The following is a 21,391-nucleotide window of genomic DNA, read 5'->3' on the forward strand; positions in this document are numbered from 1 at the left end:
CCCAGTGAAGGCTGGACCACCGGCGGAGCCACGGTCATCCTCATCGGCGACAACTTCTTCGACGGCCTGCAGGTCGTGTTCGGCACCATGCTCGTATGGAGCGAGGTGAGAGGGTTTGCCATATATGTAGCATTTACTGCTGTAATGTAAAGGAAACCCAATGCTTTTTTATTCTTAAGTTGGAATGGAATTTTTTTTGTTTTAGTATAATTATATAACAAATCATTAATATTTAAGTGCACTTGGATGCTAAATATTCTGGGTTATTACAGTTCAAAGTGGAAAAACAAACAAAACAAACCCCAAAAACAAACAAGTAATCGCTTGTGCTCGTAAGAATTAAATAAAAACGAATGTTTCTAACGTGCCTTTATATGCCGTAGCATGTCATGTACAGTATATAAATTTGTTTCTTTACACGTTCGTGTCAGATTAATGTTAAACAACAAGGCAAATCGCCGTAGATTAGACGCTAATCAGCTTAAAGTCACTACAAGCGCCAGGGTACAGCGTAGTGCTTCTTTAAACGAATGCTGATGAAGTTGTCTCCTCACACACATTTCTTGGCTAAGCCACTCAGAAAGGCAATCAGTGTTTATCTATTTATTTATGTATTTTTATTTAGTTTAATATATATTTTTCCCCCCTAATTTAATCACATGAAGAGATAAGGAATCAGATCAACCAAGCATGCTAAGCAGCGCCATATCCACTAGGGCTTTGATTGCATTTTGCACCGAGTGGCAAGCTCTTGCAAAATAATCAAGCAATTAGGAGTAAAAAAAAGGTCTACAAGGAAGAAAAAAAAGAGAAAGAGAGAGAGAGAAGAAGAATGAGAAGCAGCTCCAAGACTTGTGGTTTTTCCTGAACTCGCCTCAACCCAAGAACCCTGATTCCTTGGATACGGTGCGAAGTGGAAAACTGACAGACTTATTTAGCATCCAAGTTATAATTAGGTTTAGTAGCTAAATAAAAAGTTAGCATGCGATCGAGGAGCATGTGATGGATGGTTGGAACGGTGCTAACGGTTTGCGCCCGCTGTTCCTTGACAGTTGATAACGCCCCATGCTATCCGAGTGCAGACTCCCCCCAGACACATCCCCGGGGTCGTAGAGGTCACCCTGTCCTACAAGTCCAAGCAGTTCTGCAAAGGAGCGCCTGGGCGATTCGTCTACACTGGTGAGTGCACGACGACGGCCTTACTTTTTCTACACAGAGTAAACATTGTGAACTGACATCTTTCTCTTCCTGTAACTCAATTTCTCTCTATTTGTCCACCTTTTCTGTTTCCATCATGCTCTCCCGTTATTCTCTTTCTACACCCTCTCCCCAACCTCTGTCTTGTCTATTTTCCTTTTTTTCTGCCCCTTGCTCACCCGGCAGCAATGTTGAGCGCAGGAAAATCGTGTGAAAATGAGCCTCGCTTGCTCACCGTATATCCCTTTGCCTCTTTCTTTCTCTTTCTTTCCTCCTCTCTATTTTTCCTGTCGGTAACCTTATCCTTTCTTTGTTGGAGTGGTGAAGGGGGCAGCTGCCAGCTCCTGTTAATCTCAAACCATTACAACATGTCCTCTCTCCTTTCCTCTGAGCGTAAATACACCCACCTCTAATGCACACGTTACCAGCACTGTGTGTGTATGTGTATGTGTATGTGTGTGTGTGTGTGTGAGAGAGAGAGAAAGAGTGCTTGTTTGTCTCATATACAGAGCAAGCAAGGTCAGGTTGTATGGAAGATTGTGTTTGTACTCTTGAATCAGTTTGAGTGTGTGTGTGTGTGTGTGTGTGAGAGTCTAACTAATCTGTCCTTAGTGTGGCTGATAGTGGAGGTGATGTGGTCACTCCATACTTGACTTGGAAGCTCGGTATCAGATCCCAGACTGAGCGGGACAATGAGATAATCATCAGGAATTAGTGCTCAATTGTGTGTGTGTGTGTGTGAGTGAGAGAGAGTAGTTGGTTTTAGGGGGGGAGGGAGTTGGTTCGTGGGACACTGGGTTCCTTTAGGGGCAGCTGTTCCCCTTTCCTGCCCCAGTCTGGGCAGTTTAACCCCCCTCGGCAGGGCCAGACCACAGGCCAACAAGCCTTTGAGATAATGAAACCCTAGATGGGGGAGCTGCCTAATACCATGCCTGTTATATGAGCTCTGACACTAATGTCTGCTCTACAGACCTGACCAACTTCCTGAGCCTTTCACTTAGTCCCATGTGCTAATACTTAGAGCTCGATATGATGACAGGAGTCAAACTCATATTCAGACATTTCTCCTCATTATGTCATTTACAAACTGACATTTTCTACTAAGCTCAGTATATTATATAAATATAAAAATATAATCATACAATGATCATAGAGTACAAGCACATATACCACAGGGTTGTTGAATTCTCAGGTCCAATTGGTCAGAATTTGTTCACAAGTCTAACTTGTGGAGTTGATAGACTTTTAAATAAATATAAGCATTAGTTAACCCTGCTGTGGTGTAAATGAAGTAAAACACTCTACTGAATGTCGAGTTGCATCATACCGCAACGCTGTTGATTATTTTCCTATAGCGTGCCTAGACTGGTGTTAGTGCTTGTGTAGTAACTATATAATAAGCATATAATAATCATATACATTGCCTATGTGGTTATTATACCTACTAAAAGCTGGGCTTTTATTATAAGAAATATCAGAAATATAAAGTAAGAAAAAGACATTTTGAAAAACATCTAGTTATTAATATTTGTGAATGAAAGTGGGAATAAACAGTTAACTCCACATGCCTGAACTGTGTCATGTATGTTCAGTTTATTGGCCAGATGTTTAAAAGATGATAAAAGTATACACCTAGTTAAAACTAGGTATAACTTTAAAATTCCTTTTAAAATAATTGTGTAAAAAAGACTTTTTAAATCAAAATTTTCTATATATTTTATAATATATATATATATATATATATATATATATATATATATATATATTTTTTTTTTTTTTTCATATTTTCTTCCACACTCTTACATAATGGTATATACAGCGATCAAACACTCACATACACTCTTACATACTGGTTCACACTATTACACACTGACACATGCTGGAACAGACTCTTACATACTGTACTGGTACATACTGTACACTTCAATTCTGGTAGACAACCACACACTATTATATACTAATACATATTCATACACAGAGCCACACTCTTACATTCAGGTACTGGTACACACTCATACTTAAACTCACACACTCTTTTTTTTCACAAACATTCCTAAAAGGAGTACTTATCCATGTCATTGTAATATTTGAGAAATAACACAGCTGCCTCAGAGTGCGAAAGAGAGAGACGGAAGCAGACAGTATAAGTTTCCTCAAAGAGAGACGTAAAGTGGCACCGAACACTTTTTCAATCAAAGTAGAGTTCATGTACAGTAGGACAGCAGTTTGAGGGAGTTTTATGTACTTTAAATAAAGTTACATAAAGTAATCTTCAGCAGGACTTCAGGTTTTATGCCATGCAATAGCACAAGTAAAAAAATAAAACAAAATAAATAGATAAATAAATGCATTGATGAAATAAAACAATCTAGTCTAGTAAGATTTTTTCAATACATTTTACAGTAAAAACTCATTTCCTAATGCAAAATAGTCACCGGTTTAGAATTAATAGAATTCCGCCGTCATGGCTGTGATGGTTAATTAATTATTATAAGCACATCATCAACAAAATGGTTTATAATTACCGTAATTATCGCAATACTGTTACTTTAATAAACGCTCCGAGCTACAGAGTTCTGCCTTAATCTTCATCATTTAAGTCATCATTCACTTCTTTCTCTTCCTCTCCCTCTCTGTAAATACATTTGTTTTGTTTCTTAAACCAGTAAGGAGCGTTATTGATTAGAATAAATGACCCATGCTTATAATTAGTTTATAAATGGCTGCTTTGACCATAGGATCCATGGTGGTCCTGGTAGAGGTTTTTTTTTGCGACCGTGTTGTGTGTGTGGTGTGTCTTTACATGCACAGTGTGTTTGCAGGTTTAAGTGGAATAATGGCTGGCTATTCTGGACGAATTAGAGAAAATGAACATAAACAGTTCTCCAGTGCTTTAGGGCTACATGCGATGGATGGTGACTGCCATTCGTTATTTAGGGAGGTACACTTTATGCACCAAATATAGCTTGTCCAGGGAAAGAAACACACACGCACATACATGTGCACCAAGATTTCCTGATCTTTCTTAGCACAAGGAAACATGCTGTGCATACTATACTAGTGTGTTAAAGAGAGTATTTCTTAAAAGAAATAGTCGACACTGGAGAAGATCAGTGAGTATCCATCAAATCCGATTCTCTGTAGAGACAGCAGTGTTAATTTCGATTCATAAAGGTCCTTCAGACTCACTCAGATTTACGCTGGGTCACCAGAAACTGCGAACTACTTTCAGAGTCGATAATTCTCCTCCATCATGGCGGCACAAGCCACCTGTCTGAGAGGTCAAGCTTGCAAATGACTCCAGGCTGGCTTTAAAAAGGCAGGCTGTGTCTTTGCACATTACTTGTCTGTCTCTTCCTCTGGTTTTTTCTCTGACACTTCAAGCGGAGAGTCGGGGTCAGCAGTGAAATGATACCCGCTGGATGCTCAAAGTGTGGCAGGCCAGGCTGAGCACAATAAAACCAGGATATGACATCGGAGCAGGCCGTAAGGTCACACAAACATGGAGAGTGTGTAAGCGCGCTTTATGAGCTGTGAGTCCCTCGCCTTAAACAGAGTGTCATTTAATACCCATCATCCACGGACGCAGAGCCGGCATGTGTACAGTACGTGCAGGAGTTTGTGTTTGTTTTGGGGTGTGTGCGCATATCTGACTTCACCTTCTAGGAATTTATTGGCTTTGGTGCTTCTTGTTCTTCCTCAGCTTGTACCTCTATATCTTTTAAAGATCTTTATGTGTGATCTTCTTAACTTCTTCACCTTTTTTGTCGCATGATTTTTTTTTTTTTTTTTGCACAAGGCCACTTTGGTGGCATCTGAGACCCATTGATCAGGTCTAGAGCTGAACAGCCTGTCAGGAGGGTCTATAAAAGAAAGGAATCAAAACAGGGACAGACATGTTTGTCCTCCTGCCAATAGCAGTCGTTCGAAGAAGCTTCACAAGCTGATCATGCAATTTTGAAAGCCTCGTCCAGATGTTCCCTTTAAGCTCCTCTGCTGGATTTGACAGAATGTCTTATTTATTTATTATTTAATTTTTTTTTACCTTTCTTAACCATGTAAGGGATTTGAAAGGTAAACCGTGTTCAATTAAACAGCAGGTAGCCTCTGCGTATGTGTGTTTAAACATACAAACCTTTGCTTTTAATCTTAAGACGTACATCCTGCCTCCTTCCACTCTTCTGAAAAAAAAAAAAGACATCGTTTGGCTGGGAGATGTGAGATGGAAGAAGGGCTCATGAGCACCCCGGCAAATCTTTTAGAACAATGACAGCAATCATAAATATAGCTCAGCATTGGACTCTAATTGCATCAAAGCTATTGCTTTCTATTTAGGTAGTGCATGGTCACTGCGAGAGCCTGGCCTCAACGCTCTAGTGGAGCTGAGAAAAAGGGAGGTGTGTGGGTGAGAGAGAAAGAGAGAGGAAGAGAGAGAGAGATGTACCACTGGAGCTCTCACCTCTCTGGACTATTTGTCCTAATCAGTGACACCCATTTACCAGAATTGCTTAAAATGAACTATACCTCATACAGAAATCGTACATTTACTGACCACCATTTATCACACGGAAATTGAGGGCCGGTAAACTTTTCCTTCCCTCCGATGGGATTGTAGACATGCATCAAAATGTTAAAAAATGATTGGCGAAGGAGAGCTGTCACCCATTTATCAGGGCCAAGGAACATTATTTGCTAATTTCCCAACCTGCTGCATGACAGGGTGCTTCATCTTTGGACCCACAGTGACCGCCACGGACCCTTTCTGTTATTAGTTCAAGTCGAGCATTTTTTTCCCCCTCATTCTCCTTCCCCCTGTAACTCCCCCCTTCATTTTTTTGGCTGCCTCTAACAAGAGTCATTTGTCTATCATACACCTTCTCGCGAATCCGTTCGAGAAGACTTTGACCAAAGGCCACTCTCTGTATCTCAGAGGGTCTGGCTCTTTTAGCCTGCTCATTGGCCAAGGGCCCTGATAAATCACAAAGTTTCCTCGTCAAGGTGAAGGTATTGACTCGGCTGCGCCAAAACTGACAAAACGCGCCGAGAAGGAGACAGCCATTCATCATCCGCCAAAGAGGACAAAAGGGTCGTCTCGCCACTTCACTCGGCAATGCTGCCACACACTTTCAACTGACCTGGCACATGCAAACATACAGAAACACACAAGCCCTGGCACCAAATTTGAGTCCCTTTATAAGATTAATTGCTGAAATTTAAAAGCTGTTAAAACCAGACACAATCATTTAGAACGCTGGCTAAGAACTTCAGGCTCTGCTGGAGAGCCTGCAGTCTTTAAGTTGTTCTTGGATACGATCTGATAGAGGTCCTGATGGCATCGCTGCTTGGGCACGGACGACACACACTGCGGGAGGTGAAGGCAGAAAGATGGGAGGCTGGCGGTAAATAAACTCTTTAAAAAGTGCCACATGAAACGCTGTATCGCTGGATGATCAGCGGGTGATTTAGAAGAGACTATCAGTACAACAAGCTCTCTCCACCCTCAAACTGGATCAGATAGAGCTGCTCATTCTTTATCTTCTCTCTCTCTTTCTCTCTGTCCCTCTTCCTCTCTTACATACACATACTTGTAGAAACATACAGTAGTAATGAGAAGCTGGGCGATTATGTAATCAGAGCCATCTTTGTCACACCCCTTCATCCTGCTAAAAAAGAAGCCAGCAAGACGTCACCTTCTCTTTATTCTCAGGATCCAAAATCCAATAGGGTTCATTCGGATTTTTGTCTCTTTTGTACTGCTATCACAATACTATTACACAAACAGTTGAAAGCAGACTTGGGACTGGACAGTTCCTGGTGCAAGCAGTGACTTAACATTCTCATTAATGACCAAAAAAAAAAAAAAAAAAGATTTCGATATAATTGGTTGTATTGGTTCCTCTTTTGGCCATTGCAATTTTTTTTCCTGTTTCTGGCTGCTTTAAATAGATTCGCCCTTGCTAAGTCACGCACATTAGTTGTGCTCCAGTGACCAGAGCGTTTTCTGATGGATGACTCACACTTTTCTCCTCCTATCCTTTTCTCTCTTTTACACTCCTAACCTATCCAGACCTGGGCATGGTATCCTTTCCCAACATAACTTTTATTTATAGATTAATGCTAAAAGCTAGAACATATTGACAGACAGGGCAAGCTTAACCCATCTTGGATGAGGAGGAAAAAATGCTGCAATAATTTAACTGACTTATTGATTTCTTTTTTCACCTTGTCCACGCATTGATCTTTTTTTTCACAGTATTAATTTGGACATGAGATAATCCAAGTCTGATTTCATTTAGCATAGCTCAGCTGTTAAATTATAAGGCATGTTTTATTGGTGGTAGTAAGAAGCCTATATATATATAAACTGTCCTTTCTAGGGATAGACCCCAAATCTAATTTGTGTCAGTGGAATAAAATATGAAAGGGCGCAATGGTGTGGAGAAGAGTGGCTTTCTGTCTTTGTCCGAGCGCTAGAAGTCTTCTCCAGCCTTCCATCCATTCCCACCCCAATCATCATGCCTGTATCGGTTCAAAGTTCATGAAATTTCTATGAGCATTGATCTGTCACCATTGATTTTTTCCACCCTCCCCCTCAACCTCTGAAGATCTTTGAAATTTTAATTTCCGGAGCATCTGAATTTCTTAGAGATGGAATAGCTCCTTCGGAGACAGCTGGCAATAAAATGAAGTTAGCGCCAGGTCGAAGAGAACATGAGCCTTGAATTCTGGGAGAAATCCCTCCTCACACTTGTGCTTTTTTTTCCCCCTTCACTTGTTACAAAACCAGCAGCTTAGCCTGTTCTGGTTGTTTTTGTTGTTTCTCGTGGTAATGATGATGATCCTCTATTTATTTCAGTCAACCACAAAAAGTATTTTTTACACCGCCTCTTTATATCAGACCGAGTGTAACAACTGCAGACTATCACTTTTATTCCTCATTCTCCGCCCCTTTCAGACCAGGCCCATTTTATTCAATTAACAATCAGCGGCTCATTTCATAAGCGCCTTCTGATATGATCTGTATTGGCGTCTTTCTGCTGAACTGGGGGTGTTAAACACTTGTCTGATCCTCACACTTTGTCACTGAAATCGCTGACTCCCTCTAGAGGCACGGCCTTGCGTTGAGCTATGCGATTGGGCTTGACTACATTTTAACATTACAAGCTCTGCTTTTTTTTTTTTTCTCCTTTCCTTTTGTTCTGCGTATACGCAACATTCCTGCTTGCCATCTCTGTATTTCTCTCGGCTTCATGCTCTATGTTTCTGTTTCCTTTGACATTAACAAATGTCTCATTGCTCAGCGTAGATTATATGTCTGGGCCTTCTCAATGAAATTATAATTACAGTGGTGGTCTGTTTTTGTGGAAAGGAAACTAACGATATTATTACAGGCATATGGTTAGAAGGGATATACGTATTATTATGAGTTGAAAAAAAAATTGGTTTAACAAATGAATCCTGCGGCTTGTTTGGAACCAAATGAATCTTTTCCTGTTTTTGTTATGCCAGCGAGGAATTGAAGTAAATGAAAGCTGGGCTTTTTTTTTTTTTTTTTTTCCTTTCTCAATCCTCCGTCTGTCTCACTTCACCTTCCTTCCTCCACTGGGCTGGAACGATGGCTGTTCGGCATTAAAAGATGCTTCCTGTCTGTGCTTTGTTGTTTTCTCTGCGTTTGCAAGTCTTAAATAGAAAGAAGGTGGGGGAGAAATAAAGACAGAAACGGAGAATAAGGGGAATAAGGATAGAGAGAGAGAGAGAGAGAGAGAGGGCATGCATTTGTCACAGGCGCTACTGTCCGAACTCATGGTATTTCATGCCTGTTTAAAACGGCCGTCCTTTGTTCCCTTGAGAAAGCCCGCTTCACTCTCACTATCACAGAGGCACAGCGCTATACTGAAACTCTCTCTGAACTGTAACCTCTCTCCTCCTGCTCTTTTCTTGCTTCTTGCTTTCCTTTAAAATCCCCTCTTTTCCTTCTCCCTGATTTGGGTTACGAAGGGAAGAAAAGAAAAAAAAAGCCAAAAAAAAAAAAAAAAAGCATGTGTGTGGTGGGGTAAGACTTTTTGATGGCGTAGGTGGAGCAGAGATAAGCTCGGAGCAGTTAAGTATAATTAGACAAAGTAATAGCAAGCAACAGCAATAAAGCCACTCATTATCTTGTGCAAAGATATAGCCTTATCATAATAGGCCATAATGTGGGCGTGGAATGCCAGTCCAGAGCCCAGTGTTTTTACTCATGTTTGTTCAAAGGAGCACAATTACACCAGCGTCTACTTATCAAAGTCCCCCCAACTCTCACACACATACACGCACGCACACACACACACACTCAAAACCTTTCCACGCCCCTCTCTTTACGATCATTCAATCTTTGAATCTGAGTTTAAGAATGTAATAATACTTCCTGACAAAACACACAGCAAAAAAAGAAAGAAAAAAAAAAAGCATCTGCACCGCTTGCGAAAAAGATCAGAGAAAGGCAGCACGTGATTATTTCCGGGTTAGCGCTCACGACGCTGTCGCACTTTGTTCCATCATCAACTCCATTCTGTTGTCGATCCTGAGCGCCATTAACACCGCCGACGTTCAGGATCACATCACCCCGCTGACTTTGAGCCGCATTCTTCACACAGCCGAACCTGACACCTGACTGACAGCGGTTCGCTTTCAAATATTTTTGTACCGTCATATTTCTTTTCCGCAGGCTTTGGTCTTAACTTTACTACGTTTCATAACTTCAAGAAGCGGGGTGGCCCGTAATTCATCAGGATTTATGGCAGACGTGTCACTTTCTCGTGCGGTTATCATAGAACGGCTGTGTTATTCGGGAAGAAGAGGCATGTCAGAGATATGTATCTTCTGGCGTGTAGGGTGTCAGGCGTGAGGAATGACGGCGTGCGAGCTCGGAGAACGAGGTCAAAGTACTCCATCTTCAAATATACAATTGTCCTGCTCAGATGCGCACATATAAAGACATGCTCATGCATACACACAAATTTACTCAGACAGATACTCTGTGCTTTCTTTTTTTCATTAGTGTCAAATAAGAGTTAATAATAAATCCAGTAAAAATAAATATGAGCTAGTGGAGGATTAAGAGGGTACGACACCAAGGAATTCGCTTGCTTTTGGGATTTTTAGGCAGCTCGAGGGTTTCGTCCTCTCTTTCATAGTAAAATTTGTTCTGAATTTATGCTTGGAATGCTTGACCTCATGTCAAGCGATCTCCAGATGTTTGGACATGAATGGAGTTCCTGGGAGGCCAGGATTTCAGGGGAACCATTGGTCTGGTGTACTGAGAAAACGTTTTACCTTGATGGTATCCAAGCACTAGTGAAACTCTAAAATAAATTGGGGTTTTACGCTCATAATGTTCTGTTATTCTGCACAATTAAAAGTCCTGGTTTGACTTGAACCCATATGCATATATATTTGTATACAGACAGTCACTCCAGAGCATTGAAACAATGGTGTCTGTTCTCTCTCTCTCTCTCTCTCTCTCTCTGTCTCTCTCTCTCTCTATCTGTGTGTCTCTCTCTTGCTCTCTCATTATCCGTGAGGTCAGCGAGCTGCATTGGGAAGAAGCAGATAGATCAATACAAATTATCCTTGAGCAAACCCTTGCTGACAGGCTGAATTGCAGCATATGTTTACCCAAAATCGGGCAATTTATCTTAATATCAGCAATGTAATGCGGGACAGGTGAGAGGTCACCCACTCTCTCCACCTCATAATTACCCGCCTCCAAAACAGGAAAGTGCTATTGATTGGCTGAGCCCAGGGCAAGAGGGCTGGCGCTGAGCCCATTGGGAGGGGTCGTGGTCGGGCCTGGTTCAGATAGACCAGCACGGTGACCGGAGCGGCTGTGTGTGTGTGTGCATGAGAAAGATCGTGAGACTGATTATGAAGGTTTTGTATTCCCACTATACTCTGGGTAAAGCGGGTGGATTTAGTGTCATGTAGGGAAGAGAGAGAGGGAGAGGGAGCGGTGGAAATCTCTCTGGTTAACCTGTTATTACTCAATTTGTTTAAGCATTTCTCAGTGTGTGAACTAAAACGTTCCGTGTGGGTGATGATCAGGGCCATCTGGAGGTCACCACCACTCCAACTCTTCCGTCAGTCAATAAGACACACCGAACACTCTGCTGTAACTAGCATTTCAACCAGACATCATTAGTGCACTTTGAATCGGTCCAGGAGTCATAATCACATATCTATATCAATTGTGGTTTCTGTAACACGGCATGCTTGCTCTGCAAGTGGGTTTGTGCACTTCTCAGTGTGTGTGTGTGTGTGTAGCAGTGAAGCAAAAGATGAGTGTCAATGAAGGATCCTGTGACCTCTTCAGTGTCATTAGCATCCGATCAATAAGTGATGTGCATTTATCTCCATCAGAATGGATCTATTAAACCATAGACACTGTCACACTGTCACGATCTCAGCCCTATACGTCTGGGTGTGAGTGTGTGTATCAGGGTGTATTTACACTTACTAATAATTATGAACATCAAATTCGTGGAGATAATGCGAGTATATTAGGTGCTTTCGTACTTATGAACAGTGAAATAGTATAGATAATTAAATAATGGCACCCCTAAGTGTTCCTCTGCCCTATGCTTGACATATAATTTTTTAAGTGTAGTAACATACCAAAAGGTATCCATTAATTACATACCTACAAATAACCTATGTGGTAGATTTACATTATGAATAAATTTCAAACCTGACTTTATGGACAGAAATAGAAGCCACATAATAACCTGACGAATGTTATTAATTGTCTAGATGAAGGATTAAGTCAAAGTAAGCACATGAGAAGTCTGGTGGTACTCTTTCACCTTCACTAACTTCTAGAAAAGATTGAAAGGAGCAACTGGAGGAATGCAGGAATGCAAGAAGTCTGAGACAGAGAGACAGAGAAAGAGAGAGAGTGAGAGAGAGAGTTACATCTTTGCAAGAGACGTGTCATGTAAAATCAATAAAGCCGATCAATGCTGTATTAACAAGGCAGCATCTTATTTCTCATTCCTATGTGACACTGGCTTCAACCATGCATGATGGCACATCAAATAGCATCACGCCTGTCAGTCACACGCACACACACACACACGCACACACACATACACAGACAGTGCACTGGGCTTGTATTCAAAGAGACACAGCTCTGGCAGATATCGATCATTAGCCCACACATGTAGATGTAATTGTGCCACTTCATCATAAAGTCAACCAATTATATTGAGGAAGTTCTTGTCAGTGGAAGTTTCAGCTTTTTTTCCACCATTCCAGGATACATACTGTAGTTAATAAAGACATAAACAAGGCCAGCATAATATCAATATGGCATTAATTATTGTATGGTCCGGTTACTATAGTAGTATGTATTACTATTTCGATATTCAATAAAGTAAAGAGATTTTGGATAGTTTCTTCATTTTCTCTATTAGCATTAAGCAAGCAAGTGCTATTCCTTAGCTTGACCTTATTATAGAAGACATACCAGTAGAAGAGAAGTATTGCTAACACATGCTTCTTTAAAACATGCTGCGTGACACACACTGAGGAAAGTGCTATCCGCCCTCTTCTGCATACATGACCTCAGAGACACACGCGATCAGAAAGCGTCACTGTGATAAACAGGACAGGAACAGGCCTTATTTACTGTCTAGGCTCCCGGGCACTAACATCTGGGCATCACAGGGGTTTAAACTCATGGTCTGATTAGGTGATGATTAAAGGCTGAACACTGGAAAATTATTATTAAGATTTTAATTAGTGAATTAAACATAAATCATTATCTTCATTGTGAAAGTTTATCAAATTCAAAATTCTATTACTTGTGATGCACAACTTTGAATTTTGAAGTTTATATATAGTATAATTTAGTGCACATGTTGCACAAATACCTCCAAAAACTTCTCCTTAATGATATTCTGTAAACAGTACGTTGATTTCGTTTCATCGTTACTCCGGCGTTTAGGTTCCTGTGATTCCGACCGAAGTTTAGCCTAGACTTCTTCACTTTAGGTCTGGATTTAGAATAAAGTCTCAGCCTGAACCGTCATAGACGCATCACCTACTTACACTACAGCACTACTTCCTGTTATTGCACCATGTGATCTACCTTCTGCAAATTGTATTCCGAAGCACAAGGAACTTTTTCCTACTCTCTTCTGAAAGTTCATAGTAGACAAGCTCTCAGAAGCTTTTATGACTGTTGAATATTTTTTCATACTCTTTACATAACTGTGATATTTCTATTTAAGTCCAGTAACATTTACCTGCTCCGGTTGCATGTTCAGTTTTGTCTGCTTTCTCCAGGCAGTTTCCTATATTTTATTTTATTATTATTATTATTTTTTTTCTTTAGTGGAATAGAGTGGTAATAGACCTCTACCAGTTCCTCTAAAGCTTGTTAAACACAATGTGTGCAGTTGCAGTGAGCTGAGATTATGATTCATGCACTTGTATATGTAGCGACCCTGGCCTCTGATTTATAACCTGCCCTGTTCATACTCAAAATTACAATTTTAGAGAGATGAGGCTCAGTGTGTACATGCCTGTGTGTGTGTGAGAGAGAGAGCGAGCGAGCGAGAGAGAGAGAGAGAGAGAGAAAGGAAGAGAGGAAAGATTAATTACTATTTGTGGCCAGCAATTTCATGAGGCTAGCCCAACACAGCTGTAGAATGATGGCGCCCTACATCAGTTTGTAGTCAGCCATTCACAGATTATTAAAGCTTTGTAAGATGAAGTGCACCTCCTGCATGGTTTGCACTCAGGCAATAAGGAGCAGGGAAAGAGAGAAGGAGAGAGAGAAGGAGAGAGAGAGAGAAAGAGAGGGATAAATCTGAGCAGGGCAATAGCCAGACATATGTCATCATCAGCCTCTTGCTATAAATCTAGCTGGTGATACGGGAGGAAAGGCCTGATGCAGACTTCAGCACGCTGACAGACAGCCATGATTGCCGTGTGTTTGCGTGTGTATATATATGTGTGTGTGTGTGAGAAAGTGGGTTTCAATTTGGAGGGGGGGGGGGTATGTGTGCTAACCATCAAGCTCTCACACTACCTCATTCATAATGTATCCACTAAGCTCTCAAAATTTATTTGATCAATTACAGCCAGTTTGCTTCAAATAAGCGAGCTAGAGGGGGAAAAAAAATGCCTCCAACGTTGTTGCGCGTGTACGTGTGTTTATCTGTTCATCCGTATGCCGCACACTAAAACTAAAGTATGTTATTGTGTTTTATTCAAATGCTCGAACACATCCAGAGATTTGCATAGATTTGATAAATAAATGCAATAAACTTTATGTATGCCACATTTCAGTTTGACTGCTCAAGCCGTGCGTGCGTGCGTGCGTGCGCGCCTCCTGCGAGCGAAACTAACACGCGTACCATGCTTGTTGTTGTTTTTTGCGGTTTAGCTTTGAACGAGCCAACTATCGACTACGGATTCCAGAGACTGCAGAAGGTCATCCCCAGACATCCAGGTGACCCGGAGAGGTTGCCAAAGGTCAGTATGCTGTGTGAGACTGAGTGGAAGTGAAAGAGAGTGAAAGAGTGTGTGTGTGTGTGAGAGTGAGAGAGAGAGAGATGTTTATCGTAGAAATCTCAAAATGGGAAACAATTCAGGACGCCGATGTTAGTACATGCAATCAATTTTGGCAAGTCATCACGAATCAAATCACTGAAACACACACACACAGAAAATAGGCAACCTGCAGACCCTGGTGTTTGAATTCTGCCAGAATTGCGCAAACTTTCTGTGTAGCGAAATAGTTCAATTAAGCATTTTTCCACTCCAGTAAGCAGTGGTGATTGTAATCGGAGCAGAGCCCTCTTTCTGATGTGTGATTATTTTGCTCTTGTTTTCCTTTCATTTTCCAAAGCTAGATCCACTTTAATCTTTTGTTTACAAAGCTTTCTGATATAAGTCCAAGCCTTACTGGGTTAATAAATGAAGTCCAAACGTTAATATCAGCATGCTCTGTGTGGATATTCTTCTTCTTTTTTCTTTTTTTTCCCATTTCATTTAAATCTAACAATTCCAGCGGTTCACCAGATGTTCCCATGATACCTACCGCCTTCTTCGGATGTATGTCGCAAACGAACAAGGCAGAAGAAAATCTTATAATACTTTGATTATTCTCCCAATATATGTATTTATTGCCCTCATTTGGCTTTGATCAGCTCCAAAACACGCTAATTCCTCCTCTGAGCCCGAGCGCCGAGGGCTGGGCCCTTTCGCGATATCACATTAAGATATTATTTTGTACCCAGTTAATGGGCGCTCAGTGAGAGCTGACCACCGCTAAAGTCTAATAACAGATATCATACAAATATCTATTAAAGCCCAGCATGGGGGCGCGGGTGCTATTATTAAGTCGAGCCTGGCTGCTTCAAGCGAGCACGACCAGCCTCGTGTCCCACAGACACACACCAAGCTAAGCATCCCCGAGCAGAGCCAGCCCACGCCACATGATGTGTTTCAATTACACTTGGCTCTCTCGCTCTCTGTGGAGAGCAATATCTGGACAGGAAATCTTGTTCCAGTAAATGCTTTAAACTATCCATTACCAATAAAACAGAACCAGCCAGGCCGACCTCTCCCTGCCTGTACACCCGGGCATTTTGTTCCAAACACCGTGATGTTCTGCTTTTTTGCTAAGCTTCAAAAGATACACTTATATCTCTATTACAACCAGCTTTAAAAAAAAATATATATACAAAATAAAGAGAAACAAACCAAAACAAAACAAAAAAAGTATTGATTTGTCTGGAAAATGCCTGTGTTTTTTTTGCTTTCCTTCAACTGTGGGAGAGTGTAAAGGCAGAGAAAGCCTGTGATGCAGGAAAAGTGGGCGTGAAAGCTTCAGAAGGGCTTTTTTTCTTTCTAATTCAGGTAAACCTTCAACACCAGGGGCCTTCGGCGCAAACCGATTGCCGAGGAGAGATGGATTCTAGCAGCTCCAATAAACAACATAAATATTTGATTTTGGCTTTTAATGGACCCAAATGTGGAGTTCAGCGGCATGTAAATGAAAGTGCCAAGTGATTTATCATAGTTACGGCAGCCGTCTGCTCGAGGCGGGAAACCGGCGGGTCACAGCCGGCTCCACGCAAAGCAGCAATTGACCCTTACACGGATTCGCAATGAGACCATGAGTGTGTGCGTGTGAGGGACGGCACCATTAGGGCCAAGACAGGCCGCAGTAATAAGGAGGAGGGGGTTCGCAGGGAGAAATGTAAACCGCGTGTTAGCATTAAGGTGAACGTGTCACACCCCTGTTTTCTCCGCTACTTCAGTGCAGAGTTGATAATACCAGCCTGATATTGATTTCCACTGTGCCTTGCCCCCTCCACTCTTCCCTCCTGTTGTAGGGAATCTACAATGGCCGCGCTTTGATGGGTAATTGTGCTCGGGACAGAAAAGCAATAAGGCAAACCTGTATTGCTTCGGACGTACACTAATAATGCCGCTGCTACATATGTACGCCAGGAGTGAGAGCGGCGCCAAATTGAAGTTTACCTCCCTAATTTTAGATAAGATCAAAGTTTGCGCGGAAAATCCCGGGTGAGGGGCGTCGAATGAACATATTTATATACGAAGCTAGGGAGCGAGAATAAAGGCAATATCAGGAGTCAGTCATGTGATGAAGGACGAGATTGCTAAGGGGGCGTTCGCTCTCACTCTGCTTAGTCTCTCCGTTCGCAAGCGGCATCGTCCATTATTCTCCATACACACCAGAGTGAAAAGAAAGAAATAGGACTCTGATTAGATGTTATTCTTTTCGTTTGGAGCTGATCAAACGATCTTTATTGCGATGATTTAGTGCTAACCTGCCTGCTTTGCTCGTAAATTAATGGCTGCCTCGCGCCTTTCCATTCCTCTCCCGTTCGTTTCGAGCTGGCAAGCACAAATCTACGCCGCTTCCTCCTCAATCTAATATACAAGAAAATTTATTAGAAATGCATTCATGTCGAGCAATTACCCATGCATTAAAATTCATCTTCTTTCTCTTGGCTTTTTGAAGTAGCTACATCTATTGGGCCCCGCGCTCCTCAATGTATTCATAACCTGAGGCTAGAACTAACAGAATAATTGCTTTACACTTTAGAATGACATTAGCACCTCCAGCCAGCTCACCTCACCCGTCTCGTGCAACGCTGCCGATATACTGTGTACCACTCCTGATATTGGACTGTGATAACAAGAAGAGCCCTGTTTAAATGGTTCACGTCCACGGGCAGAACAGCAAATGCTTGTAATAATAACCGGACGCATTTGTCATGAAAGCAAGCTTGGGGATCGTTTCTGAGCTTTAATAGTTTCCGTTTAACCTGGAGTCTGCTACGTCTCGGCGAAGGGAGGAAAAGAAGAGTCAATTACACTTAGCACGGCGCTCATGAATTTACATCGAAATGCTTCTCAAATACCATTCACCGCTAATAATATTCTCAGCGTGAGGCCGGCAGGCTGAGAGGAACAAAACAAACGCACCCGGCGTCTCGTCTGCCGATATGGGCTCGCTCTCTCGTCGCACTCCAACGTCGGCTGCTAAATCCGCTTCATTAGCAAAGACACCTTGTAGCTAACGACAGATTAAAGTGGAGAGGAGATGTGATTTCCTTAAACTATCTTTACATCCCGTCGGCCCGGGTGCCATATGGACAAGGGGTTCGAGAGAGTCTCACGCAGGCAGGCTTTCGTCTCGGTGAGAGCGGCTGTCTTAATTGTAGTAATCGTCAGGTAAAATTGGCAGCGACGTATAAGGAGTCTTGTGATATGACGGACGGAGATGATGAGTAATTATTAGTGCCGCAGCAAAAAACACTTTATCTCACTCATAGAGCAGGATAGAGAGAGAGAGAGAAGGAGATGGAGAGGGGGAGAAAGAGCACAGAGCCGGTTGATGGGACAGGATTAAGACAGCTGGGCCTTTCATTGATTGTACCTGCCGCGTGACAAGTGTAATTCTTTATTTGTATGCAAACTAGATGCATGCAACATGAAGCAGAGACAGCAATTTCTAAGCTAAATGCCCATTTTAAAAGCCACTCATCCGCTCCCTCTCAGGATTAGACAGCGTCTCTATAAAACGTATGGTGCACGCACCAAGAGCCCCGACTTATGCGATTAATCTTGATAAGTACGGATTCAAGATGGCGTCCGTGACTAGGAATGAAGCCGGTCAGCCATGCTAAGATACAGTGTGCGATCCGGTGAACATGCTAGCAAGGGCAGAACTGTGGATAGTACAAGATTGAAATTGTAGACAAGAAGCTCGACTTTCCATTCCTTGTCCAAAAAGCAGTACTTCCTGGAAAGTTACCTTGAGAGGATCCGAAGTTTATTAGAAGATATGATGTTAATCATTTTGTGCATCACTCTCGTGGAACACCATCAGCTCTGAAGTTGTTGCATGTAGCAGGAAAATAAATAAATAAATAAATAAATAAATAAATAATACAATAGGCTAGGCCAAGCGAGACATCCTGGATCAGGGTGGTTGTGTTGGCTTGTTGGCAGGCTGGGTGTAATTTTTGAAGGGAAGCTAAGCAGAAAGTTAATCCGTGTTGTGCTATAAGTAGGGGGGGTTGGAGGCATGCAGACATGGATAAGATGGGGTTTGTGGGCACCCGGGTCCCCGGGCGCAGCCTCTCAGGCAGCTCCGCACGAGAACTCATTTATGAAGTCCTTTACAACAGCCAGTGAAAGAGGTTAATTGAAAAATTTCCTAATGCCATTATGAAAGAACTAGATTAACCCGAGCTAATTCACTTTATTGTTCTGAAGAAAGAGGAATTGGCATTGAACTCCACTACAAATTTGGGGCATGAATTAAAGGGTGAGATGTTGTCTTTGAGCACTCTGCCAGTTTAATTAAGATATGGAAAATGACTCATTGTTCTTCGCTGCTAAAGTGGGTGGATTTAGCCGACCGACCGAACGTCGCTCCCGTATTGCTTTATGTATCGCCACGAATGTGCGCGTGTGTGTGTTTGTTTGTTTAATACCCCATAGGCCACAGCATTTAAAACTCAAGTGCTTATTTTTTAATCATTTAGCTTAGAGGTTACACACGAAGGAAGGAAATCCCTCCTAAAATGTCCGTTAATCGGATATTAGTTGAATTGAATAGAATACAATACGTGTACATGTCGCTAAGGTCATAAATAAAGCATACAGTAAGCATGGACTTGCATGCATGCACTTATTTTACACTTTGCATTTCTGTAACTCATTATAAACTCTGTTTGTGTGTGTGTGTTTGTGCTGCAGGAGGTTCTACTAAAGAGAGCAGCTGACCTTGTGGAGGCTCTGTACGGCATGCCCCACAACAACCAGGTAAAATACCCTCTACACCAGTGCATGCTAATAAGCCCTCTCCCCTCGATCCCTTTTCTCTTTCTGTCTGTCTCTATCTCTCTCGGCCTCCCTCTCCCTCAGTACAGTGGCTGTAATTAAATCAGTGCCTCTCTCTCTCCCCCTGCTATGCTCCTCTTTATACATTTCAAAGCTAGCTGCAGGCCATTGTACTGTAGCAGGGTGTCATTACACCGAGAGCGTGTGCTTTTTTTATATCTATTTTCCCTCGCTATTTACTTGTGGTTGCTGCACACGGAGCAAAAACAGGAGTTAATCGCTCACAACACACACATACACTTTCACACACACACACACATAGTAAGTAAGTGGTTGATTTAAATGGGAGAATAACCTTGAACTTGGCCCAAAAGGTGTTTTTTTTTCCCCCTCTCCTCAAACACGTTCTAGAGAGTAGCGCTTGTTCTGATGTGCTCAAGAGGGCTAATAAATATTCAAAAGCAACCATCCATGGTGTTTTCTTCTTTAGCCTTGTGCCACCCTGGAAACTGTCCTGAAATCAGAATTGAAATAACAAAAAATGTGAAGCTCAGAGCGTGTTTTTGTTTTTGTTGTTGTTGTTCGATTCAAGTAATACCCTGGCTCATAACTGATAAGATATTTTTAAGATTTAAAATAGTTGAATGAAATGTGACCGAATCTGGTCGTGCAAAGTGACTTCATGTATCTCATCCATGCCTCGTTCACTCTGTGGTGCAGGAGATCATTCTGAAGCGGGCGGCAGACATCGCCGAGGCTCTCTACAGTGTACCACGCAACCACAACCAGATCCCATCTCTCGCTAACACCGCGTCCCACGGCGGCATGATGGGCGTCAACTCTTTCGGCAGTCAGCTGGCCGTCAACGTCTCAGAGACTTCACAGGGTAAGGGTAGATCATATGTGAAGATAAACTGCAGAAATATAAAAAATACTACTAATAATAATAATAATAAGTAAGGCTGTAAGGATGGTTTTAGACTTAGACTTAGTAGGCCACTGACACAGACAGCTCTTCTCAGATGCAGTCACTCTATAGTTTAGTTTTGTACCTAAGCCTCCAATAACTGGACTTTATATTAACTTAAACACCTCTACTGTTATACTGAACCTCCAGTCACCTAACACACAGTATGACTGGAAATCAATCCCTGCTATCCGTTATCACCCAAATGAGGATGGGTTCCCTGTTGAATCTGGTTCCTCTTAAGGTTTCTTCCATTTTCCATCTCAAGGACTTTTTCCTTGCCACCCTTGCCCCTGGCTTGCTCATCAGGGACAATCTGATCGTTATAATTCATACATATTCCCTCACACTTTTCAAACTCCCATGATTTTTGATTCTGTAAAGCTCCTTTGCGACAATGACCATTGTAAAAAGCACTATATAAGTAAAACTGTATAAGTAAGTATACAGTACTATAACTAAGTCTAGCACTATATAAGTAAAACTGAATTGAATTGAATAAGCTCTGACTGGTTTGGTGGTACATGTTGCTTGTTGCTCTATCTTTCCCGCCTGGATGTAAGGTGGATCTCTAGAATAGTCTGACCCATTTTACATAACCCCCTTTTTTACCATATTTGCTTTTCTTGCTAACATGCATAGGAATATTAAACTGCAAAACATGCACAGCATAATGCGTTAAGCCGGATACAAAAAACAAAATGGACATAAAGATTATGCAGGGAGTCCATGTCCATAAAACGCTTTAAGGCTTCCTGGAGCAAAGTTTCACCAGGATCTTGTGGACAGGAGATGGCACCTAGATGCATTCTGGATATGAAATGACAATCTCAATCATTCTACCTTTTTCAATAGTGC

The 21,391-nt window shown here is 41.8% G+C and overlaps 1 protein-coding gene across 15 annotated transcripts in view; it reads left to right on the plus strand.

Annotated features, from left to right (window-relative positions):
- The window catches only part of ebf3a (EBF transcription factor 3a), a 96,687-nt gene that overhangs the window by 69,423 nt on the left and 5,873 nt on the right, over positions 1–21,391 (plus strand). For all 15 annotated transcript variants that reach the window (XM_053511474.1, XM_053511481.1, XM_053511484.1 and 12 more), the window contains exons 9-13: positions 1–105; positions 1,053–1,179; positions 14,624–14,712; positions 19,483–19,548; positions 20,287–20,452. The exon at positions 1–105 is cut by the window's left edge. In XM_053511474.1, the coding sequence (XP_053367449.1) occupies positions 1–105; positions 1,053–1,179; positions 14,624–14,712; positions 19,483–19,548; positions 20,287–20,452 (553 nt within the window). The remainder of the gene's footprint in view (positions 106–1,052; positions 1,180–14,623; positions 14,713–19,482; positions 19,549–20,286; positions 20,453–21,391) is intronic.

Source organism: Clarias gariepinus, chromosome 14 (genome assembly GCF_024256425.1).
Source record: "Clarias gariepinus isolate MV-2021 ecotype Netherlands chromosome 14, CGAR_prim_01v2, whole genome shotgun sequence".
In the NCBI taxonomy this organism is placed as follows: domain Eukaryota; kingdom Metazoa; phylum Chordata; class Actinopteri; order Siluriformes; family Clariidae; genus Clarias; species Clarias gariepinus.